Source organism: Pan troglodytes, chromosome 7 (genome assembly GCF_028858775.2).
Source record: "Pan troglodytes isolate AG18354 chromosome 7, NHGRI_mPanTro3-v2.0_pri, whole genome shotgun sequence".
Lineage (NCBI taxonomy): Eukaryota > Metazoa > Chordata > Mammalia > Primates > Hominidae > Pan > Pan troglodytes.
The window spans coordinates 31,470,881-31,496,354 of record NC_072405.2 but is presented as its reverse complement, the minus strand read 5'-3'; the positions used below and the strand labels follow the sequence as shown (position 1 = coordinate 31,496,354).

At 47.2% G+C, this 25,474-nt stretch overlaps 1 protein-coding gene across 5 annotated transcripts in view; it reads left to right on the top strand.

Annotated features, from left to right (window-relative positions):
* The first annotated feature begins 50 nt into the window (after positions 1 to 50).
* LOC744128 (tumor necrosis factor receptor superfamily member 10D) overlaps positions 51 to 25,474 on the top strand; it is a 31,035-nt gene continuing 5,611 nt past the window's right edge. For 2 of the 5 annotated variants that reach the window (XM_063816956.1, XM_024345094.3), the window contains exons 1-4: positions 51 to 4,858; positions 21,007 to 21,248; positions 21,828 to 21,859; positions 22,281 to 22,466. In XM_063816956.1, coding sequence (XP_063673026.1) covers positions 21,020 to 21,248; positions 21,828 to 21,859; positions 22,281 to 22,466 — 447 coding nt within the window. In that variant the 5' untranslated portion in view covers positions 51 to 4,858; positions 21,007 to 21,019. Of the gene's footprint in view, positions 21,860 to 22,280; positions 22,467 to 25,474 lie in introns of all 5 variants that reach the window. The other 3 variants (XM_063816953.1, XM_063816955.1, XM_063816954.1) reach the window with 2 other exon arrangements.

Genomic DNA, 25,474 nt, shown 5'->3' with positions numbered 1-25,474 from the left:
TGAGTGACAGGAGGCCAGGTCTTCGTTCCTGCTGGGCCTCCTTACTTGTCCCTTCTCTGCCTTCAGGCTTGGCCCGCCTGGCGGTGGGGGTGTGGGGGGAGTTTCCTGCCTATGACTCCCTGGATTTTAAAGGGCCAGGTTCTTGGGCACTGGAATTCGCACCTCCTCCTTGTTTCTCTCCTGTCTGCTCCTCCCTCTGGGGGGAAGGACACCAGCCCTTCCCTGTATCCCCATCAGTGGACCCAGGTTGCTCAGCACTGCAGGCACCTGGGAGACCCATTTTCCGCTCCCCTTGGCCTGGAGGACCCGCTGTCCCTCTCGTCCACAGCTCCCAGGAGGCCCAGGCGTGCCCCCATGCTGTCTGTCTTCCCCAGATGGGAGGTGGAGCTGTTCCGGCCACCCACTGCTTCCCTCCTGCACTGCCCATGGCCTCACTTGGAACCCTGGGCTGGGTGAGCTGCATGGAGGCTGAGCAGCCTGTAGAAGGCAGCACACGCCAGAGCTTCCCAGCCAGCTGCTCTGGAGGCGGTAGAGGGGAGGGAGGCAGCCACCGCCCTGGACACCTGGACCTGGACAACATGGCTTCCCCTAGGGTTGCAGCTGCTTGTCTTGCCACCGCCTGCTCTCTCTCAAGGATTTAACCCCTGATCTCCAGGTCTTGGCGCCACGCAGCCGTGGCAGAGGTTGTCTTTGTTTCAAGTTTGCTCTATCCCAGACCTAAGCAGCGTTTCCCTGGAGCCCACCCCATGGCCAGGCCCTCTCAGCTACAACATCTTTCTCAGGTGAGGCGACTCCTGAGCTCTGAGCCCACAGCCCCACTGCCTCCTGGCTCTGCCCTTCCTCCATGGGACTGTATCTTTTACACCTAAAAAGGATGTGGGCAGTGAAATTTGGGTCAGGGTTAGAAAACAGGGGCAGCCGGGCACGGTGGCTCAAGCCTGTAGTCCGAGCACTTTGGGAGTGCGAGGCGGGCAGATCACGAGGTCAGGAGATCGAGACCATCCTGGCTAACACGGTGAAACCCCATCTCTACTAAAACTACAAAAAACTAGCAGGGCGTGATGGTGGGTGCCTGTAGTCCCAGCTAATCGGGAGGCTGAGGCAGGAGAATGGCGTGAACCCGGGAGGCGGAGCTTGCAGTGAGCCAAGATCTCACCACTGCACCCCAGCCTGGGCAACAGAGCCAGACTCTGTCTCAAAATAAAAAAACAAAACAAAACAAAACAAAAAACATAGAAAGTGGCAATTGTGGCCCAGCTTTTGCCCCATGGGGGGTGGGGGCTACTGTTTCACTCCCCCACATTCCTCCAGCCCCACCCTCCTCCTCTCTGGACCAACCCTGCTTTTCCTCCTGCTCCATTCTCTCTCTTCTTCTTCCCTTTATCCCACTCAGGAGTAAGTAAGTGTCACAGGAGAGAGACAGTTATCTGGGCCTGTGGTGGGAAGATAGTGTGGTGATTCCTCAAGGATCTAGAACTAGAAATACCACTGGACCCGACAATCCCATTACTGGGTATTTACCCAGTGGAATATAAATCAGGCTAGTATAAAGACACATGCACACGTATGTTTATTGTGGCACTATTCACAATAGCAAACACTTGGAACCAACCCAAATGTCCATCAATAATAGACTGGATAAAGAAAATGTGGCACATATACACCATGGAATACTATGCAGCCAATAAAAAGATAAGCTCATGTCCTTTGCAGGGACATGGATGAAGCTGGAAACCATCATTCTCTGCAAACTATCACGAGGACAGAAAACCAAACACCGCGTGTTCTCACTGACAAGTGGGAGTTGAACAATCAGAACACATGGACACAAGGAGGGGAACATCACACATCGGGGCCTGTTGTGAGGTGGGGGGTAGGGGGCAGGATAGCATTAGGAGAAATACCTAATGTAAATGATGAGTTGATGGGTGCAGCAAACCAACATGGCACACGTATACATGTATGTAACAAGCCTGCACCTTGTGCACATGTACCCTAGAACTTAAAGTATAATAATTAAAAAAAATATTTTTCCAAAACAGTTGTAGGTAAAGAAAAGCAGATTTCTGGCCAGGCGTGGTGACTCATGCCTATAATCCCTGCACTTTGGGAGGCCGAGGTTGGTGGATATGCCTGAGGTCAGGAGTTCAAGAAGAGCCTGGCCAACATGGTGAAACCCCGTCTCTACTAAAAAATAGAAAAATTAGCTGAGCTTGTTGGTGCATGCCTGTAATCCCAGCTACTCGGGAGGCTGAGACAGGAGACTTGCTTGAACCCAGGAGGTAGAGGTTGCAGTGAGCCGAGATCGCACCATTGCAGTCCAGCCTGGAAAAAAAGAGTGAAACTACATCTCAAAAAAAAAAAAAAAAGCAGATTTATTAGAGAAAGTAGGAAAATGTGTAGCAAGGAGGCAGTGGGCAACCTGCAGAAGAGGAGCTGACTGCAAAGTAACAAAGGCTTGCTGGAGATTTTATAGCTAGTGTTTATGCCGACTGTTGAAGAGGGCTTTGTGCGGTACAGGTAAGCCAAAGTTGCAGTGAGCCAACTTGCAGGTGTCTGATGATAGCTGAGTGCGGAAAGACTGTGAGTTATTTGCACAGGAGGGCTCTGTGTCCTGGACCATGAAGAAAGGCAGACTTATGTAAACCATGAAAATCAGAGACAGGTTGAGGATGCACACCCATGACATAGCCACAGGAGCTTTTGATGACATGTGCCCAAGGTGGTTAGAGCAGTTTGGTTTTATACAATTTTTTTTTTTTTTGAGACAGAGTCTCACTCTTGTTGCTCCATTCACCTAGGAATGACTGTCCACAAACTAAGTAGCTCTTGGTCGGTCAGTAAAGAGCTGCGTATAGGGCAGTGTCCAAGTGACCATAGAAACCAGCAGCTCCTCACCCAGTTCCAGAGTCAGTCTGAGGGGAACAGAGGCTCCCTGCTCATGAGTGTCTCCTCTTTGCCTTCCTCAGGCACCAGGATCCCATATCAACCATTTCCATTTTGTAATAGAACTCTTCTGGGACTGCCCTCCCCATTAAGAGTTTTTCCAAGATCTCTGAAGACCTCATGAGTTTTTCAGGTTTCAGGATTATTTTATGTCCTTCAGTCACAGGAGGAGCTTCAGTTAGTGTTCCATCGCAAGCTAGTAAGTGCCTCTCAGATGGAAACTTTATAATCTAAAGGCCCAGTTCCCTGGAGGTGCTCACAGCCTTTTGCCATTAGCCCTAGGCAGTGCTCCACACAGGGCACAGAGAATGTGTGTTACCTGCAGTCTGGTTTCTAGTCTACACTGTGTAGTCCACCCTCCAGGGCCAAGGGGCCTGAGGTGCTCTAAAGACTTTCCTGCAGGCCCCGGTGGCTCTGTGTTAATGCTGTCAGTCTTCCTGAAGTCCCTGTCTCCTCATCCCCTGCCTGGATCTGCCCCTAGCACACATTTCTGAACCCAGACACTCCTCAGTGCCATACAGACCTGGCAGACATTTCTGATCCTAACTCAGGGCCTGGGGCCTGGCAGGTGCTCAGGGTGCTCCATCGCTCAAATCCAAGCCTGTGGAGAGGATGACATTTCAATCCCAGGTTTCTGGTGAGCCATAAAACCTTTGTTTCTATAGTGCTATCCCCTTCTATCCACCATGTGAGGGGTCAGGAGCCGACTCACCCAAGGGTCTAGGAGTCGTGCCATTGACCTTACTGCATAGGGTCACAAGCTGGCACCCTTCAATACCACACATTGGGTCTGCCCTCACAGCGGCAGTGTTCTTAACTGTATGGGGAGGTAAGTAGCCCAAGGTCAGACAGTTGGACCTGGGTAGACACTAGACTTGGGGACAGACTTTGGAAGCCACTCCCCTGATTCCCCTGTCTCCATGGGGCCTCAATACTAGAGCCCTCAAGGTTGGTCAGGGAGTGTTTGTGCCTTGACCATGCAAAGGATGCCAGGCTGTGGCTAGGGATGCCCCCGGCATTCCTCTCCCTCCTACCTACTCCTCAGCCTCTGCGTGTGCCCATCATGGCCTCTGTGTCCTTCATTCTGTCCACTCATGTGTTCACTGGGCCCCTCCTTGGTGCCAGGCACCTGCTACTGAGGGGTGCCAAGCCCCTGCCAGAGAAGCTTGGAGCTGGGTCACAGCAGCAAGGGGACTGGAGGCAGTGGCATCAGTGAGGCCGCTGTGGGAGGAGGGAGTGGGAGCAGAAGCTAAGAGTGGACTGAAGTCCTTAGGCCAGGAAGTAGTTCAGGGTTTAAGAAGAGGAGAGACAGGCGTCCCGGGGAGGGAGCAGGCTCAGGACGCGCCTCCCGTGCCGCCTCTGAACCTCACTACCCAGACTACAGCAGCGCAGTGGGAAGCGTCTCAGCTCCTGCCCCTTCTGCTGGCTACAGCCTGGACAGGACCCGGAATCAAACCACAGGCCCTAGGTCACCGCCGCCGGCAAGAACTGGTTCTTCTCCGTCCATGCACCCACCCCCACAACCTGGGCCCTCCCGGAGGTGCTGGGGGAGGCCATGCCACTTTTCTGAGTGCCTGGAAGTGACTGCGGGAAGAGAGTACAAGTGACCACGCCTTTTTTCCGGGGTATAAAAGCGGAGGCGCGCGCTCGGATTCTGGCAGTGTAGCTTGAGAACCTTTCCACGCGCACGAACTTCGGGGACGATTTCTGATTGATTTTGGCCCTTTTGAACCAAGCTTTAGGGGGGCGAAGAGCCTCCCTTCTCATGAGACTTTGGGGACAGAGCGCCCCGACAGCCTCCAGCGTTGGAGCAGGGCGCTATCCAGGAGCCAGGACAGCGTCGGGAACCAGACGAAGACTCCCGGGCCCCAAGACCCTTAAGTTCCTCGTCTTCGTCGCAGTCCTGCCGCGGGTGAGTCTCCCCGCGGTCCCTGGCTGGGGAAGAGCGCACCTGGCGCCGGGAGTGGGCAGGGAGAGAGGGGGACACGGTGGGGATGCTTGGCCCGGGTCGCCAGCGGCCGGGCATGTCTGGGCAGGACGAACCCGCCGTCGGAGTCAGGGGAAGAGTGGGGTGCCCGGGCTGGGCAGGAGCGACCTGGACGCGAGGGAGCAGAGCGCCCGCTACCCCTGGCTGTCCCGTGCGGCGAGGACCGCACTGAGCTGCCCCAGGGGAAGTTCCAGCATCAGCGGAGGGAGGGAGTCAAGATGGAAGCCCGGGAGTGAACCTCAGGAAGCCACAGAGCGGTTTGCCTCTTGCGTTAATTAAAGACATTAACTCAGGCGGGGCGCGGTGGCTCACGCCTGTAATCCCAGCACTTTGGGAGGCCCAGGCGGGCGGATCACCTGAGGTCAGGAGTTGGAGACCAGCCTGGCCAACATCGTGAAACCCCGTCTCTACTAAAAATACAACAATTAGCCGGACGTGGTGGCGGGCGCCTGTAATCCCAGCTACTCGGGAGGCTGAGGCATTAGAATCGCTTGAACCTGGGAGGCGGAGCTTGCAGTGAGCCGAGATCGCGCCATCGCACTCCAGCATGGGGGACAAGAGCGAGACTCCGCCTCAAAAAAAAAAGAAAAAAAAAATAGCCGGGTATAGCGGCGTGCGCCTGTAATCCCAGCTACTTGGGAGGCTGAGGCAGGAGAATCGCTTGAACCAGGGAGGCAGAGGTTGCAGTGAGCCGAGATTACACCACTGCACTCCAGCCTGGGTGACAGAGCAAGACTCTGTCAAAGAAGAACAACAATAACAACAACAACAAAATTAACCCTATGTTCGCATTGTTAAACGTGTTCCTTGGAGCTGGGTTTAATAAACGTGTTCCTTGGAGCTGGGTTTAACAAACAGCCGATGACCGGGTGATCATGATGACACAGCAGGGGAGGGTGGCAGGGAAGACTGAATTCCCAGCTGTGAACTTGGAAAACCATGGTCAGCTGGGGCCAGTCCCTGCCACCCACTATGCCTGTAACTGGAGATAAGGTCTCCATCTTCAGGCTGTCAGGAGGACATCAGATGAGCCTGGAGGTGAGCTCAGTTCCTGACCGGATTTCCTGGCTCTGTCAGTGTTGGGCTGGTCCAATCTCTGTGCCAGGTCCTTCCATGTCATCCCTCTCTCAATCAAAGTAGGAATTGAGAAGTTCCAACGGCTCAGAATCTTGGACTCTGAGGCTCTCAAGGACTCCTGAGATTGGAGGCTGGGAACAGCTGGGCCCTGCTGTGCTTCCCCTCCAGCTCTGTGACACTGGTGTGGCCCCAGCTCCTGCCTGTAAAGTGAAGAAGAGATAAAAATCTTCAGCAGCCCTGTGTAAACCTCAGAGGGCTGTTTTACCAGGTGTGGGAGGACAGATCACATCCTCAGGGCTGGTGTCAGTCACTCCGGACTGGATCCCCAGGCACCTGTCCTCCACCCAGCAGAGGCTGCACCTGTTCCTACCCGCACCTCTATACCGGGCTCCCTGGCCTTGGGGCAGAAGCTTCTGAAGACTGGGGTGGAGCACCGTGTGGAGGGGCCATCAAGGAACAGAGGAGCCAGAGTCAAGTGAGGACAATGATGGCACTGCAGGGCCACAGCCTGGTTTACCTGCCACGCTTCCAGTTGTGCTTCTGGTGGGCGCCCGGCCCGGGTTGCAATTTGAAGAGGGAGCAGGAAAGGTCTCTATCCAGGTGGCTGCAGATGGCTGCTCACCCAGCCCCTACTGAGAGGCCACAGTTTCAGTTCTGGTCCTCTGTCCTGTATCCAGGAGTGTCAGGGTAGTGAGGCTCTAAATTCCTGGTTGGGGATGGGGAGAGTGGGGACAGTGGGGACAGTGCCATGCCCTGAGCCTGTGCTGTTGGGCAGCTGGTGTCCTGCTCCCAGCCAGCAACTATACATCTTCATCTACTGGATTTTCCTAACAACCCGGAGAGATAAAGATAGGTTGTTTTCCCTGTTTTACAAGTGGCAAAATGAGACTCAGGAGCAATGTCTCCAGCATTTTTGTCCTCCAGCATTTTTGTCCTCACCTTCTGTATAATAGCAGCCATATTTGGGCCTCTGAAGGGCTAGAGTTCTCTGAGCAGCTGCTTCTCTGTTCTCTGTCCTGCACTTGGCCTCTGGGAGCTTCTATGGGTCCTCAGCAGAGTCCACAGGGCTCTTTGGGGTCCCCTCCCTGTGCCACAGCCTGGAGCCTGTCCTTAGGTGGTAAGCTGAGTCCGCCACTGCGCTCACCTCATGGGCTTGGGGGGAAAGTGATTCACCCAGGAAATAGACAGTGAGCCCTTTTATTGTCTTTGGAGTCTGCTGGAGCCAGGGTGGACAGACGAACCCCATGTGAATCCTGCTTCCTGGAGCCCACAGTTTGGTGGGTGGGGTGACACCCAGAATCATATAACTAATAGGAGGTCGCATGAGGGAGGCCTGAGATCTCACCACCCTTGCCTCCCCCTCCTCCAGAGAGGCTGTGCTGGTGCAAGGCTATAGGATGTGGTATTGTTGGCCTGGAGGATGGTGCCTGGTTACAGTCACCATTGAGAATCATGGAGGTAAGCTAAGCTCCCCTTCAAGGGCTTTTTATTTTGGCTGAGCCTGAGAATTAAATTGACATAAGACAGGTACACAGGAGAAAAGCACATACTACTTTCTTTTTGAGATGTAGTCTTGCTCTGTTGCCTATGCTGGAGAGTGCAGTGGTGCAATCTCGGCTCACTGCAACCTCCGCCTCCCAGATTCAAGCCATTCTCCTGCTTCAGTCTCCTGAGTAGCTGGGATTACAGGTGCCTGCCCTCGTGCCTGGCTAATTTTTGTATTTTTAGTAGAGATGGGGTTTTGCTGTGTTGGCCAGGCTGTTCTCGAACTTGAGCTCAGGTGATCTGCCCGCCTTGGCCTCTCAAAATGCTGGGATTACAGGCATGAGCCACCACACCCGGCCAACACACACATTTATTTAATGCAATAAACATGCATTTATTGCACAGAAGGAGCAGTGAGAGTCAGTTACTCATATACTGAATTAGACCAAGTAACTTGAGAAGAAGCAAGTAAATATGTGGAGGCTAAAAAGATGAGTGGTTCTGTTCTAACAAGTTCTGCACAGTAATCTCTTGGCCTCGACTTCTCATCCCTAAAAATAAGGAGATTGTCCTATGTTTCCCTGGGGACTTTCATCTCCTGCTTTTAGGAAACACAAAAGAGGTCAAAGCATCTTCTTGCGCCTGCTGTTTTTCAGTAGCCTTTAATTCATAGTAGTCAATGGGCCAGGGTGGGTGGGCAGGTGCAATGGCTCACATCTGTAGTCCTGCCCAGGTGGGTGGATCACTTGAGCCCAGGAGTTCAAGACCAGCCTGGGAAAGATAGCAAAATGCCGTCTCAAAAACAAAAGCCAAAATAAAACAAAAACAAAAAACAAAAAACCACACACACAGAAAATCATGTCGTGTGAAGGAATCCAAGCAGAATGCATACCATTTGATTCTCATCTTATTAAAATGCAACTAATCTATTGTGACAAAAAGCAGAAGAGGTGTTGCTGGGGGACATAGGAGCAAAGCAGAAGAGAGGATTACATTGAAAAATGAAGAAACACTGCAGGACGGTAGACATGTCATTGTCTTATCGTGGTGATAGTTTCACAGTGTATACATACATCTCAATCTACCAAACTACATGCTTCAAAAATGTATGCTTTGTTTCATATTCATTATGCCACAATAAATCCATTTTTTAAAAACCTTCAATAGATTATAAACACTTGAGTGTAAACTGTGTTCCCTATAGCACTTGCACATAGATCATGGAAATATGTATGCATAAAAAGTCTGTATCCAATTAAAACAGAATTCTAAAAGGTAACTAACATTAAAATGTGCAGGGGAAAAAGGAGTAAAAAAATTAGACTAGACAACCACAGTTTAAATGGTAAACTTATAGGTCTATTTTGACTATCAATTATTGCACTAACAGTAAATCCACCGGGCACTAGAGTTCAAAGATAAAAAGGGTTTGAAGGGCTGAAAAACAAGACTCAGGTATATCTTGTCTATATGAGATGGGCCTTAAAAGGAAGACACAGATGCTGTCTGTGGAAAGCAAATAAATGGAAAAAGATACACCACGCAGAGTGTAAGGCCAAGAAAACTGCCATGGCTATCTCAGTATCACATGAAGTTGATTTTGTTAGTGGTGGATGAGATCCGAGTTACCCTACATTGAAGGCGGCGAATCCATATGGGTCCACAGCACCTTCAGCTCTTTGCCTCCTGAGAAGAAAGAATTGGACTGAGGGGCATAAGGCAGAAGGAGGGACAGAGGCAAGTTTCAGAGCAGGAGTGAAAGTTTATTAAAAAGCTTTAGAACAGGAAGGAAAGGAAGGAACAGAAAGAAAAGGAGGAAAGTACAACTTGAAAGATGGCCGAGCAGGTGACTTGAGAAACAGTACTCAGCCGGACCGCCTGAGTTGGGGTTTTATAGGTTGGCATACTTCCAGGATCTTGCCTTACTTCTCCCCACTCCTGAAATCTTATTGGGAAGCTGCTGATCAGTTTCAGGTGTTTTCTATGTATTAGGAGACTGCCTTTTTCTGGCATTGGCTGTAACCAGTTATTACTTTAGAGACACAGTTATCAACCACCTGATGGTCGCCCAACACTGCTGGTGTCAGAAGCGGGGAGCCCTCTCCTACCCTGCTCATACCTGACTAGCTGCCTACTGTAACAATTTTAGGACATAGAATATTATGGGAGCTCAAAAGGGACCCTTGTAGTTAAAAAGGTTAATTCTTCAAGGAATATAATAATAATCACAAATTGTATATGCCTAGTAATACAGCTTCAAAACACATGACGCAAAAATAGAATGAAAAGGAGATTAAATCAGCTGTTTCTCTGTAATTGATAGAACGGTCAGATGAAAACCCCAGTAAAGTGGCAAGCGATCTGCACACTATCAACCACCTTGACTTAACTGACATTTAAAGAGCAGGAGTGGAGCATCCACTGAACACTCATTCCTTTCTATGCTCATGATACTTTCACCAAGATAGACTGGCTTCTGGGCTGTAAAACACACAATATGATCTCTAAACTTAATGAAACGAAACTGGAAGTCAGCAACAGTATCCACAGAGAATTCTAAAATTTGGTTATTGAACAACACACTTCTAAAAAAATTGTGGTTCAGAGAAGAAATCAAAAGGGAAGGTAAAATATTTCCAAATAAATAATAATATAACATCAAAACTGGTGGGAAATGGCTAACGGTGCTCGGGGTGAAATAATACAGCTTTCAATCTTTTTTTTTTTTTTTTTTTTTTTGAGATGGAGTCTTGCTCTGTTGCCCAGGCTGGAGTGCAGTGGTGTGATCTCAGCTCACTGCAAGCTCCACCTCCCCGGTTCACGCCATTCTCCTGCCTCAGCCTCCCGAGTAGCTGGGACTATAGGCACCCGCCACCACGTCTGGCTAATTTTTTTGTATTTTTTAGTAGAGACGGGGTTTCACCGTGCTAGCCAGGATGGTCTCGATCTCCTGAGGTAATGATCCACTCGCCTCGGCCTCCCAAAGTGCTGGGATTACAGGTGTGAGCCACCGAACCCGGCCTCAGCTTTCAATGTTTCTATTAAAGAATTGGGGGTTGGGGAGATGGGGAGTAACTACCAAAGGGTATGCAGTTCCTTTCTGGAGTGATAAAAATATTCTGAGATTGATTATAGTGATGATTGCATAGCTATGAGTATATTAAAAACTACTGAAATGTAGACATTAAATGGGTGAATTATATGAATAATCATAATTACTAATTATGTGAATTGTGCCTCATTAAAGTTGTCAAAAAATGTGAAATTTATGGCCTGAAGATCTACATTAATCAATCATAAAATATAAGCATAAATTAAACCAAACAAAGTAACAAGGAGGAACATAAAGCAAGGAAACAGAATAGAAACCACAAAAAGAACTGACAAAACGGACTGTGTGTGGTGGCTTACTCCTGTAATCTCAGTACTTTGGGAGGCCCAGGCAGGCAGAACACTTGAGCTCAGGAGTTAGACCAGCCTGGGCAACGTGGTGAAACTCCAGCTGTACAAAATACACCAATATTAGCCCAGGCGTTGGGGCACTCTCCTGTCCATGTTCCCTGCCACCTGGGGACTGAGGTCAGAGGACCACTTGAGCCTGGGAGGCAGAGGTTGTAGTGAGCAGAGATTACGCCACTGCACTCCAACCTGGATGACAGAGGGAGACCCTGTCTCAAAAGAAAAAAAAAAAAAAGAAGGAAAGAAACAAAGAAAAAGAATTGACAAAACGAAAAGTTGGTCTTCAAAAGGATTAAGAGTGTCAGAGCAGAGAAAGGAGACAGAGACATCGCCTGAACCTAGAGGGACCCCAGCCTGAGAAGGAAGGATTTGGGAAACGTGCGTTAGCTTCACTGTCACCAACTACTAGGCAGGCTTTGATGTGGAAGAAACCTACATTTTGTCTTGTTTAGATCCAGGCAGTTCAACAGAGCCCAACATAAGTAGCTTTTATTGTAACCATTTTGTTTTTGCTCAGGAGCAAAATTATATTAGATTATATTAAAGTTTACAATTAAATTAATTTTGTACTTTAAAATACTCCCAACTTAAAGAAAAGTTACAAAAACTATACAAAAAAATTTGAAAAATAGCTGTTGGCATGATGAAAGCTATTATTGAATTTTTCAGTGTGTACTTTCTACAAACAAGGAAATTAACATCAACACGTTACCACTATCTAATAAGCAGACTCTATTCCGATTCTCCAGTTGTCTTCTCGTTGTCATTTATAACACAGAGATCATGGCCATAATCCCTGAATTGTTGTTTTATCTTTTTCTGTCATTGTTTGATATTTAGTGGGAACAGCTTATCAAAGTCCTTTGTAAAGCAGAAATTACTTAATGTTTGATGCTATATCCTGACTTCCTTTAAGGTTATATTATAACCCTCATTTGTAAAAATGTGTATGTTTATGTGTATGTCTGTGTGTGTGTGTGAGAGAGAGACAGAGAGACAGAATTCACCCACTAGTCAATTAAACACTTGGTCGAACTAAGTATGTTAGATGCTATTTCTGCTTGAAGGGCTCATATGTATTTTTTGTATTCCTTTTTTTTTTTTTTTTTTTTTTGTGAGACGGAGTTTCGCTCTGTCACCCAGGCTGGAGTGCAGTGGTGTGATCTCCGCTCACTGCAAGCTCTGCCTCCCGGGTTCACACCATTCTCCTGCCTCAGCCTCCCAAGTAGCTGGGACTACAGGCACCCACCACCATGCCTGGCTAATTTTTTTGTATATTTAGTAGAGACGGGGTTTCACCGTGTTAGCCAGGATGGTCTCGATCTCCTGACCTCGTGATCCACCCACCTCAGCCTCTCAAAGTCCTGGGATTATTGGCGTGAGCCACCGCGCCTGGCCTTTTGTATTCTTATAAAATCTTTTCTTGCCAACCACAGTGGTGTGTTCTTGTTATCCAAGTTACTTGGGAGACTGAGGCAGGAGGATCACTTGAGGCCAGAAGTTCCAGGCTGTAGTGGACTATGATCACATCTGTGAATAGACACTGCATTCTAGCCTGGGAAACATAGGAAGACTCTATCAAAAGAATAAAAATAACTCTTCTGCTCACATTTTCTGGGGTAAAGATATTGTATGTTATAATATGAGAAAAGGTTACAGAGGTGTTTTTCTTCATAGAAAATAGCTGCCCTAACAGGCCAAGGGACAAACACAGATGCAAAAGAATGAAAGTTTGGAGAGGGAGAAAAGTCCAAGCTCTGATGGGTTTTGTCACTTGGGGTGAAGGGAATGTGAGACGGAGCTTGGGAGAGGTGAGTTCTGGAAGCCACTCACGCCCCACGGGTCCAAGTTGACTCTGCCACCATCCGCCCGCAGGATGAAGCTCCCCAGCAGACAGCGGCCCCACAGGAAGAGAGGCGCAGCCTCAAGGAGAAGAAGTGTCCAGCATGTGCGCTGTCATTTTTAAAAATCAGTTTATTTTTAATTGACAGATAAACATTGTATATATTTATGGTGTACACCATGATGTTTTGAAATATATACACATTGTGGAATGCCTAAATCAAGCTAATTCACATACTTATCATGTATGTGTGGTAAGAACACTTAAAAATCTACTCAGCAATTTTCAGCTGTACAGATACAGAGCCCTGGGATAAGCCCTCTTTGCCATCCTCATCTGTAGGTTCTGCATTTATGGCTGCAAACAACACAGATCAAGAATATGTGGGAAAAAAATAATGAAAATGATAATACATCAATAAAAGTAGATAAAAAGCAATGCAGTATAGCACTTATGTTCATAACATGTCTATTGTATTAGGTATTACAAGTAACCTAAATATCATTTAAAGCATAATGTGCCTGGGTTATGTGCAATACTATCCCAATTTGTATCAGGGAGTTGAGTATCTGCAGTTTGTTTCAGGGAATATATTCCCTGTGAATAGAAGGAAGGACTGTACAACACATTGTTTTAATAACTGTAGTCAGCATGTCGCACAATACATCTCTTGAATTTATTTCCCTCTGTCTGACTGAAATTTTGTATCCTTTGACTAACATCTCCCCAACTCACCAACAAACTGCAGCCCTGGTAATCACCATTCTACTCTCTACCTCTATGAGATCAACTTTTAAGATTCCACATATGTGAGATCATGAGATGTTTGTCTCTCTGTGCCTGATTTGTTTCGCTTAACATAGTATCTCCAGGTTCATCTATGCTGTCGCAAAGGACAGAATTTCCTTCTTTGTTAAGGCTGAATAGTATTCCATTGTGTCTATGTACTACATTTTCTTCACCTTTTCATCATCGATGGACACTTAGGTTGATTAAATGTCTTGACCATTGTAAATAATGCTCCAATACACATGGGAGGGAAGATACCTCTTTAACATATTGACATCATTTCATTTGGATATATACCCAATAGTGGGATTGCTAGATGATATAGTTGTTCTATGTTTTGTTTTTTGAGGAACCTCCATACTGTTTTCCATAATGGATGTACTAATCTCCATTCCCACCAACAGTGTACCAGTGTTCCTTTTTCTCCCCATCATCATCAACACTTGTTATCTTTTGTCTTTTTGGTAATAGCCATTCTTACAGGTGTGTAGTGATATTTCATTGTGGTTTTGATTTGCATTTCCCTGCTTAGTGATGTTGAGCATTTTTTTCATATATCTGTTGGCCACTTCTCTGTCTCCTTTTGAGAAGTGTCTCTTCAGGTCCCTTGCCCATGCGTCCGTTTTAATTGCATTATTTGATTGCGTGCTATTGAGATGTTTGAGCTCCTGTGTATTTTGGATATTAACCAAAATCTTGGATCTTTTGCATATTGATCTTTCATCCTGTAGGTTGTCTCTTCACTCTGTTCATTGTTTTCTTTGTTGTGCAGAACCTTTTTAGTCTGACGTAATCTCATCTGTCTATTTTTGCTTTTGTTGCCTGTGCTTTTGGGGTCATAGCCAAGAAATCATTGTGCAGATCAACATCATGAAGATTTTCCCTATGTTTTCTTCTAGTACTTTTACAGTATCAGGCATTATGTTTAATCTTTAATCTATTTTGAGTTAACTTTTACATATGATGTGAGATATGGGTGTTATTTCATTCTTCTGCATGTCAATATCTACTTTTCTCAACACCATTTATTGAAGATACTGTCCTTTCCCCATTTCGTGTTCTTGGTATCTCTGTCACAATCAGTTGACTATAAATGCATTGATTTATATCTGGGTTCACTATTTCATTCCATCAGTTTATCTTCATTTATGCCATTACTATTCAGTTTTGATTACTATACCTTTGTAATATATTTAAAAATCAGGTAGTATGATGCCTCCATCTTTGTTCTTTTTGTTTGTTTTGCTTAAGGTCACTTTGGCTATTTGAGGCCTTCTGTGGTTCCATACAAATTTTAGAATTGTTTGCTCTGTTTTGGTGAAAAATGTCATTGGAATTTTAATAGGCATTGCATTGAATCTATAGATCACTTTGGGTAGTATGGATGATTAAACAATATTGAGTTTTCTAATCCATGAACATGTACTGTCTTTCCATTTATTTACATTACTTTCCATGTCTTTCATCAATGTTTTACAGTTTTCAGATCTTTCACCTCTGTCATAAATTTATTTAAAAGAGTTGCTGCCTTGACATCCATTTTTAGGCCCGATGTAAGTTGTTTAAAACCCAATCATACCACAGCATATTTTACCCAATTAATAATTCCTTTCCCTGTTCAATTGTTTTTGATCTAGCACATTTGTTCATCATCTCCCTGACCCAAAACCCAACACATCCCACAGCAGCTGACTACAATAAAACCTAATGATTCACAGCAGAGCAGTGTGAACCTTCTTTGCAGGTGTTGTCTTCCACAATCCCTGTGGGAAAGCCTAGGGTATAATGCCCATGGATCTTTATAAAGGCATAGTCCCATGGGTCCTCTCTCTCTGTCTCTTGCTCCCTACCCACCAGTTATTGTCCTTGGACTGGATGGCTCCCCACTTCCCATAAGTGCTGCAAAGTGTGCTATCCTCTTCTCTCTGGAGTCTGTAAATAATACACCACTTCTGTGTTTCCTGTGTTTTCTTGTGTTGCTTCCTCTGTGTTTTCACTAACTGACACATCTGAACCTAACTTCTTTCCCGATCTCAGCTCTCTTAAAGAGTTGCTATCTCCTAAAGAGTAGAGATAACTTAAAACTAGACATAGGTCAGACAAGAGCCACAGGGGCATCTGCCAGTAAAAGTAATTGTCTTGTGGAAGGGACACCTACAAGATGAATACCTGATTAGGCATTAGACATTCCACCAGGATAAAGAAGTTTCCTGTGAACATCCATGATGAAATCCCCTGGATCCCCATCAGGGTAAAGCTAGAGTTTATAGCCACCCTACAGAGAAAAACCTCAAGACCAAATCAGAAAAAAAATTCAGCTACCACCTTGGTTGAATTTATTCCTAAGCATTATTTTTTGTGGCTATTATAAATGGGTTTTCCAGGTAGTTTCTTGTTAGTACATAAAAACTTGACCATGTACTTACTTTAACCACCTAGTTTTATATTTTCACTTGGTTTCATGTATCTAGTTAGTGTTCTGCTCTTTCAGATTGAATAACTGTTGGGGTGATCAGACCCAACACCAGGCTGTGGGGGCTATGAAGTCAGAAGAGTCAAAGGAATGAGAAAGACAAGTTGAGAGAGAAAGTGGGACCAGGGGGCCAATGCTAGCATGGAGGCTGTGAAGGCCTCAAGCTCTGGGATCCCATGCTATTTATTGGTGATCAAACAAAGAAACAGGTGGTGAGGATGTGGGGGTTGAAAGGAAATGATGTATCAAGTGCAGCTGTGATGGTTTAGCATTTTCTTTGAAACATATGGCTGCTTGAGATAATGGGAGTGCTAGAAGCAAGGAGCGAGCAAGTTCAGACACATTCTGAAGGCCACGAGGGGTTTTAGCACCTGGACCCCAGAAATGTTCCAAGCCCTGCCTCGGCTTCTCTCCCAGCACTCAACTTTTCCTAACAATAACTCTAGCATGTCTTGTAAGGCAGGACATGCTAAAGATGAATGCTCATGGTTTTTTTTTTTTTTTTGCCTGATAAAGTCTTTACTGCTCTTCATTTCTAAGGGACAGGCTTGCCAGGTATAGTATTCTTGGTTGACAATGGTTTTTTTTCCTTTCTATACTTTGTATGATTCCACTCTCTCCTGGCCTGCAGGTTTTCTGCTGAGAAGCCTTCAGTAGTTTTACAGGGGTTCCTTTGTATATTGCTTTTCTCTTGCTTTCAAAATTCTCATTGCCTTTGATTTTTGGGAATTTGTTTATAATGTGTCTTGGTGAAGATCTCTTCATATTTAATCTGTTTGGGATTTTTTCATGAATGTGGATGTCCATTCCCATCCAGATTTGGGACATTTTCTTTATTTCTTTAATTACACTTTCTGTTCCTTTCACTTTCTCTGATGCTCCTTGGACCACCATAATGCATATATTGTTTTGCTTCACGGTAACCATTGGTACTGTCGGCCTTCTTCCCTCTTTTTCATTCTTTATTTTCTTTTTCTTCTTGTGACTTGGTAATTTCAAATGATCTCTTTTCAAGCTCACTGATTCTTCTGATTAATCAACTCTGCTGTTGACATTCTCTGTGGAGTTTTTTAGTACAGATATTGTGTAGTTTAATTTTAGAATTTCTGCTTGGTTCTTTATTATGTTGTTTGTGTATATTAAACTACTCATTTTGTTCATGTATTGTTTTTCTGACATGACTTAGTTGTCTATCCATATTCTCTAGTAGCTGACTGAGCTTCTTTAAGATGACTATTTTCAAGTCTTTGTCAGGCTGTTGTAAATGTCTATTCCTTTCGGATTGGTTACTTGTGCTTCATTTTGTTTCTTTGGTGCCATCACGGTTCCCTGGTTGCTCAGGAGCCTGTGGCAGTGATGTTGGAATGTGCACTTTGAAGAGGCAGGGACTTATTCCAGTATTTACAGACTGGCTTTGTCAGGGAACGCCCTTCACCAGTCAGCCTATACACAGATTCTGGGCAGGCCATGTGGTGTGGTGTGGTTCAAGGGTGGTCAGAGCCAGTATCCAGAGAGGTGACCTGAGGCCTGGCTCCATGGGGGCTGAACTGGCACTGGAGTAGGCCTTGTACTTGGGTCTGCAGATGTCAGCCAGGTGCTGTGATGGGTCTCATCCTTGGGTCCACAGGGAAGGGCCTGGAGCCTGAGTGGCACTGACTGACCTGGCTTTAGGGCACACCTGGAACCTGAATCTGCGGAGGTGGGTCAGGATCCTGGGTCTGTAGTGCTAGCCCGAGGGCACGAGCTAAGACTGATGTCTTAGCTTATCATGCCCTTATCTCTTTGTGCTTCCAGACTCTGTTTAGTGCACTTTGTGTTTCTTTATTCCATAGGGATACGTTGGATGATTTCTGTCAGTCAGGCACCATGCTAATGGGGATAATTATAAGAGGCCCTGCCCTCATGGAACCTTTTCTCTGGGATAGTATTAAGACACACAGATCAAAATAACAGTCAGAAATTTCTGATAGGAACCATGAAGAATAATTAAATGATGGGTGAGACAGAGACGAGGTTGGTGGGGCCACTTGGGGATGGTGATTTTGGCCAGTATCCAAAGTTGGACACGGATATTTGTGCAGAGAGCCAGAAATAGTGCTCCTGAGTAGCCTCCCCAGGAATGACAGCCCCAGGGTGCAGGGGCTGGGGGATACTGACCAAAGACGGGGCCACCGTAGTGAGTGGACAGCAAACAGGTCAGGTGGACCAGCATGGGCAGATCACATGTAGACGAGGTGGGATTTTATTTTGTTATTTTATTTTATTGTTAAAGAAAAAAGTAGACTGGGTGTGGTATGGTGTGGTGGCTCATGCCTGTAATCTCAGCACTTTGGGAGGCCCAGGGGGGTGGGTCACCTGAGGTCAGGAGTTTGAGACCAGCCTGGCCAATATGGTGAAACACCATATCTACTAAAACTATAAAAAATTAGCCAGGCGTGGTGCTGGGTGCCTGTAATCCCAGCTACTTGGGAGGCTGAGGCAGGAGAATCACTTGAACCTGGGAGGCAGAGGTTGCAGTGAGCTGAGATCGTGCCACTGCAGTCCAGCCTGCGCAACATGAGTGAAACTCCATCTCCAAAATCCATCTCCAAACAACAACAACCACAACAACAACAGCACAACAACAGCAAAAACACAAAAGTAAAATATTTCAAAGATTTGTATTGATTACTTATTGAAATGTAGTGTTCTGGATATTTTAGGTTAAAAGTAGATTATTAAAATTAATTTGACCTCATTCTTTTTACTATTTTAATATGGTTCTCATAGAATTTAAATTTCTTGTGTGGTTTGTATTATATTTCTGTCAGCAGTGCCAGTCAAAGGTATGTAATAGATGCAGAATTGATGACAAGAGTCGATTTCTCTGCCTGGATTCCACAGAGGGCCAAAAGAGAAGTTTCCCCACCACTGTCAGCCTCTGGGAATTCTGCAGTGACTCATTCATTGGTTTTTCTTTCCCTTCCCAGGATCTCATAGATCCTGCCTGTAACCCATGCAGAGAGGGTGTGGATTACACCAATGCTTCCAACAATGCACCTTCTTGCTTCCCATGTACAGTTTGTAAATCGGGTACAGAATGTGTGGACCCCTTGTCCAGAGGTGGAGTGCGGAATGAGGTGGGAGTTGTAGCCGATGTGAGTCAGGGAACCAAGCTCCAGCCCAACTTGGTCTTCATCACCCTGTTCCATGATTATGACTTTGGTTGATTAAACAAAAATAGAAATCTTTTCTATAATGCATGCCACCTGGCTGGGAATTCTTCTAAACTATCGGCTGCAAGGAGGTGGGGGCATCATTACAGCACAGAGAAGTCCTGGCCAAGTGGACAGGGCTGAGTTTTAGTGTTGGCACGGGTCTGTTCTGGGGCCAGGCTCTCTCCCCTGGGCTTTGTGCTCCTGGCAGGTGCTCGGGCTTGCTCAGCCTTCAGGTTCTCAGGCCTCTACCTCCTCCCCAGCAGGCTGGTTTTTTGGGAAGTCACCCAAGGGCTCCTCTCCTTGAATAGTCTCTCAAATGATACCCTGTGCCTGTTTTGCTACTAACCATGCCATCTAAATGGTGCTTTTCCCCTAATCTGATGTAATAAATAATGAATCATGGACCTTTTGTATGGGTCCTTATGTACAGGGTGGGTGTCCTGTATGAGCCCTGAGTGTGCTGGTGCAGAAACCGGTCCTCAGAACTCCTTGGCGAACTGAATTGAGCTGAGCTGAGCTGGCGGGGAGGGGGTTGGGGTGGTGAGGAAACGTCAAGGGAAACGTCAGGGAAACACATTCCCAAAACCTTGTGCTCTGTACTCAGAATAAAAGGAGATGAGTCCCTGCACCACGACCGGGAACACAGTGTGTCAGTGCAAACCAGGAAGTTTCTGGAACAATTCCACTGAGATGTGCCGGAAGTGCAGAACAGAGTGAGACAGCAGCCAGGGCTCCCAACAGCTGTCAGGAACCTGAGAAGACCTGAGTCACCTGGTGCCCCTATGTCTCCTCTGACCCCATGGAGCCTCCAGCCCCATGAGGCATCCCTGAGCCTGTAGGGTCTCTTGAGCCTGTGGTGGCCCCTCCTGGTCCATCTGCCTGTCCCCACCCCTACCCCCTGCAGCAGCCCCTACCCACCCCTCCCCAGCACAAGTCCCTTTGTCCAGGCTGAATTGTTCACTGGGCACAGGAGGTGACTTTCTAGGTCCCTTGAACCTTTTCAGGCAACCTAGGAAATGTAATTTCCTTTTGAAATCAGAAGAAAACACTTGAATCCAGTGTGGCTTGTATTTGTCCTTATTCCAAATTGGTTTAAAAAATGTAATTTTTAATATTTTTTATGCAGGCAGGGACCCATAAGGACAAAAGTGCCCATAGCCCACAAAAGTCATAATAAGGCCGTGGGTGGAGCTCCCTTAAGTTCCCATGAGGACCTGAGCCCACCCAGCCGGCCTCACCCCGGCCCCTGATTTCTCACTAAGTCCTTCTTTTTCCTATTTGGGTTTTAGGGGCAAAGAGTAACTTGCTCTTCTCTGGCCCTCCAGTGTTTGCTGCGATTGGGAGGAACCAACAGCAGACAGGGTGGGGCGAGGGCTCACTTGTACTGTGTGTTAACTGGAGGAAGGTGCTCAGCTTGTGGCCACAGGGGCTTGTGATCTTCCCCTGGAGTGTGGCTCCTCCTAACTCAGGCCTCCCCTGCAGCCCAGGGAAGCTCAGTGTGTGCCCAGCACAGAAGGCTCCTGGAGCTACAGCTCTGACCCCAGAGCAGGGAGGCCGAGGGGCTGAAGTGTGCATGCTCAGACCCTTCCCCAGCCTCAACAAGGGAGCATAGGGGGACCCTTTGCTGACATGAGGAGCCTGTCCTTCCCCTGACATCTTTTCAGGGACACTGGGGAGGGAGAGTGGCTCCTGATCCCAGCTGGCCAGCTTTTCATCAAGAGTCCCCCTCTCCCTCCCTGTGTATACCCAGGTGTCCCAGAGGGATGGAGAAGGTCAGTGATTGTACGCCCTTGAGTGACATCAACTGCAAAAATGAATCAGCTGCCAGTTCCACTGGGAAAACCCCAGCAGCGGAGGAGACAGTGACCACCATCCTGGGGATGCTTGCCTCTCCCTTTCTCTACCTTATCATCATAGTGGTTTTAGCTGTGGTTGTGGTTTGCATTTTATGTCGGAAGAAATTCATGTCTTACCTCAAAGGCATCTGCTCAGGTAGGTGCTGGCTGAGGGTGGGAGCGCTGGGCACTTTCTGCCCTGCCCCCTCCCACTCCGTTCCCACAGACAGTAATCCCCATCCCTGCCCCTGGTCCAAGCGTCTCCAGCCTGGCTCGATCTTCCTTCTTGTGATCGCCCCATCCCCACGTCCCGTGTATCCCCAAGGACCCTGGTCCCATCAGTCCCTCTCTCAGGGCTGGGGGACCCCTCATCTCCCGGAGCCAACTCCAGGAGGGCAGGCCAGTTCCTCCCATCTTCAGACCCAGCCAGGCAGGGGGCAGTCGGCTCTTCAACTGGGTGACAAGGGTCAGGATGAGAAGTGGTCGTGGGATTTATTCAGCCTTGGTCAGAGCAGAACACAGAGATTTTCCACGTGTTGGTTTTTACTCCAGTTCCCCTTCTCATCCCCCTTCCTCAGGGTGTCCCCTAATTGTAAGGCCCCATTCCTGTCCCCAGCCCCAGGGCTCCTTGTCCAGTGTCCCAGCCCCCAGCCCAGCCCTGCGCCCCACTGTCCTCTGGGAGGGAGGTGCTGCATGGGCCCCTCCCCGCCTGCTCAGGAGACTCCTTCTTTTCCAGGTGGTGGAGGAGGTCCCGAACGTGTGCACAGAGTGAGTTGGTTTCTCCAGAAACTGGGGCTTCATGGGTTCAGGAACTGCTTCCCATCCACTGCCGAGCCTGGGTGGGCACAATCCCTTGTCCTCATGGCTGCCCTGACTCTCTGACATGGCCTGGGGGATCTGGGCTGACTGTGGGGGACACACGGCCATTTTGAGCAGCACACAGACCGGCGGGCGGTGCTGCAGCCCTGTCCTTCCTGCAGCCTCGGTGACACCATCACTCCACAGCTGGCCCCGTGGGGATGCGGTGACCACCTGACCCACCTCAGCATGGGGTCCTGGATGTGCTGAGCCTCAGCTGCCTGGGGTGACCTCATTGGAAGGGGTTGGGGATGGCAGGTCCAGCTGTGTACTGAGGACCCTGAAGCTGAGCCCTGGATGTGGACTTGAGTGGGCTCTTTGTCTTCCCAAGGTCCTTTTCCGGCAGCGTTCATGTCCTTCACAAGTTCCTGGGGCAGAGGACAAGGCCCACAACGAGACCCTGAGTAACAGATACTTGCAGCCCACCCAGATCTCTGAGCAGGAAATCCAAGGTCAGGAGCTGGCAGAGCCAACAGGTGTGACTGTAGAGTCGCCAGAGGAGCCACAGCGTCTGCTGGTGAGTTGAGGAGGGACTGTGCCATGCCTGGCCTGCGGCCTGCACAGGACTTTGTAGACAGTGGGACATGGCAGTGCCTCCTCTTTCCTGGCCCAAGGGGACATGGAGCCTTTGGGAGACAGGGGACTGCAGGGGACGGAGCAGCTGCACTGAGGTGGTGACTCTGCCAGTCTGCAGGAAATCTGCTTCTTACTCCCTGTCCTGTCCTTGCCGTGTCCCCAGAGCCTGGAGCTCCACAGGCATAGAGTGGGTTTCACAGGGTTCATTGAGGACTGAATAAGGCTGCACAGTCTCCATCGTGTGCTCCTAACAGAAGTCAGGGAGCCCTTGCTTGAAACAGCAGAAGTTTTAAATGTTCTTCAAAATTCTTACTACATTGAACATATTTCACAGTAAATCTTTGTCCAGATTTCTGATCAAGTATGTAAGGAGGCTTTTGGGAAGAAGTAGGATTTCTGAGTCAGTGTGTAGAAGTGCTTTTGTATTACACAAACACACACATCCAGTTATTCACATCGATTCACTAGTTTTGATATGACATTGAGTAGGTGTGAAATCTGGACACACATTTGTTTTTTTTTAAGTTCTTTCCTTCAGGATAAAATAAGATGATCCTATCTAATTTTTTGTGGACTTTTAAAGAACGATTTGGTTTGTAGCATACACCAGTGGAACGTAGGTGCCATTTCTTTTGTGTTGCTGTGTGAAGTGAGAAACTCCCTGAATTGTTGTGAGTCACTGTCTCCTTCCTCCACGCCTGTTTAGGAACCGATTCTCCTATTTTTCTCTGCTTTTGGCTCCTCTTTGATCACTTGTCAAATACTTACCTAGACAAGGATCACTTTCCACCCATTTTCTTCCTTTCCTATAACTATACCCCATTTTTTTTTTAATGAAGGGAAGTATAAAAAGGTAAGGAAATAAACAAAAAATATCAACAATTACTCCACGCTGCTGAATCGCATTGCACCTTTGTTTTGTAATTTGTAGAGATCTGATCTTGCTATGTTGCCCAGGCTGGTCTCAAACTCCTGGCCTCAAGTCATCCTCTCACCTTGGCCTCCCAAAGTGGTGGGATTACAGGCATAAGCCACTGCACCTGGCTGCGCTGCACATTTTTTGAAAGTGGTAAATGCAGAGCCACACATCTGCCACACTATAGAAAGGTGCTCAGTCAGCCGGGCGCCGTGGCTCATGCCTGTAATCCCAGCACTTTGGGAGGCCGAGGAGGGTGGATCACAAGGTCAAGAGATCGAGACCATCCTGGCCAACATGGTGAAACCCCACCTCTACTAAAAATACAAAAAATTAGCCGGGCGTGGTAGCGGGTGCCTGTAGTCCCAGCTACTCGGGAGGCTGAGGCAGGAGAATGGCGTGAACCCGTGAGGCGGAGCCTGCAGTGAGCCGAGATCACGCCACTGCACTCCAGCCTGGGCTACAGAGTCAGACTCCGTCTCAAAACAAAAACAAAAACAAAAACAAAACAAAGGTGCTCAGTCATAGTGGTAGTCCCCTAACACTTCCTCCAGCCCCCAGCCCTTCTTCATTCAGGTGAATACAACAGATAATTTCTTGTGATTCTTTGTAGAAATCTTTATGCATATGCCATGTATATTCATACAAGCATATGTACATTTTGTTTACATTGCAGGGATTATTTTATATATAATACACTGCCAAGGAAACTTTTTTTCATTTTTTCTTTTTCCTTTTTCAAATTTATTTTGATTCAGGGGGTACATATGTAAGTTTGTTTGATGCTGAAATTTGAGGTATGAATGATTTTATCCAGGTTGTGGGCACAGTATCCAACAGTTAGTTTTTCACCCCTCCCTCCTCTCGCTCCCTCCCCGCCCTGGTAGTCCCCAGTGTCTATTGTTGCCATCTTTATGGTCGTAAGTACCTGATGTTTAGCTCCTACTTATAAATGAGAACACGCAGTATTTGGTTTTGCGTTCCTACATTAATTCACTTAGGATGATGGCCTCCAGCTTCATCCATGTGGCTGCAAACAATATGATTTCATTCCTTTTTATGGCTGTGTAGTATGCCGTGGTGTATATATGCCACATTGTCTTCATCCAATCCACTGTTGATGGGAACCTAGGTTGATTCCATGTCACTGCTATTATGGATAGTGGTGTCTTTTGGTAGAATGATTTGTTTCCCCCCTTTTTTTTTTGAGAGGGAGTCTCGCTCTGTCACCCAGGCGGGAGTGCAGTGGCACGATCTCGGCTCACTGCAACCTCCGCCCCTCCAGGTTTAAGCAGTTCTCTGCCTCAGCCTCCAGAGTAGCTGGGATTACAGGCATGTGCCACCACACCTGGCTAATTTTTTGTATTTTTAGTAGAGACGGGGTTTCACCATCATGGGCAGGCTGGTCTTGAATTCCTGACCTCGTGATCCATCCGCCTCGGCCTCCCAAAGTGCTGGGATTACAGGCGTGAGCCACCGCGCCTGGCAGATTTGTTTTCTTTTCTATGTATACCCAGTAGTGGGTTTGCTGTGTTAAATAGGAGTTGTTTTAAAATTCTTTGAGAAATCTCCAAACTCCTTTCCATACTGGCTGAACTAATTTACATTCCCACCAAAAGTATATAAATGATCCTTTTTCTTCATAGTCTCGCCCGCATTTACTGTTAGTGGCTTTTTAATAATCGCCATTCTGACTGTATGAGATGGTATCTCATTGAAGTTTTGATTTGCATTTCTTTGATGATTCATGATGATGAGCATTTTTTCATATGTTTGTTGGCCACTTGTATGTCTTCTTTTGAGACATATGTGTTTATGTCTTTTGCCCATTTTTAATGGGGTTGTTTTCTGTGTGTTCATTTAAGTTGCATATAGCTCCTGAATATTAGACCTTTGTCAGATGCATAATTTGCAAATATTTTCTCCCATTCTGTAGGTTGTCTGTTACTCTGTTGATAACTTTTTTTTTTTTTTGAGATGTACTCTTGCTCTGTCACATAGGCTGGAATTCAGTGGCATGATCTCAGCTCACT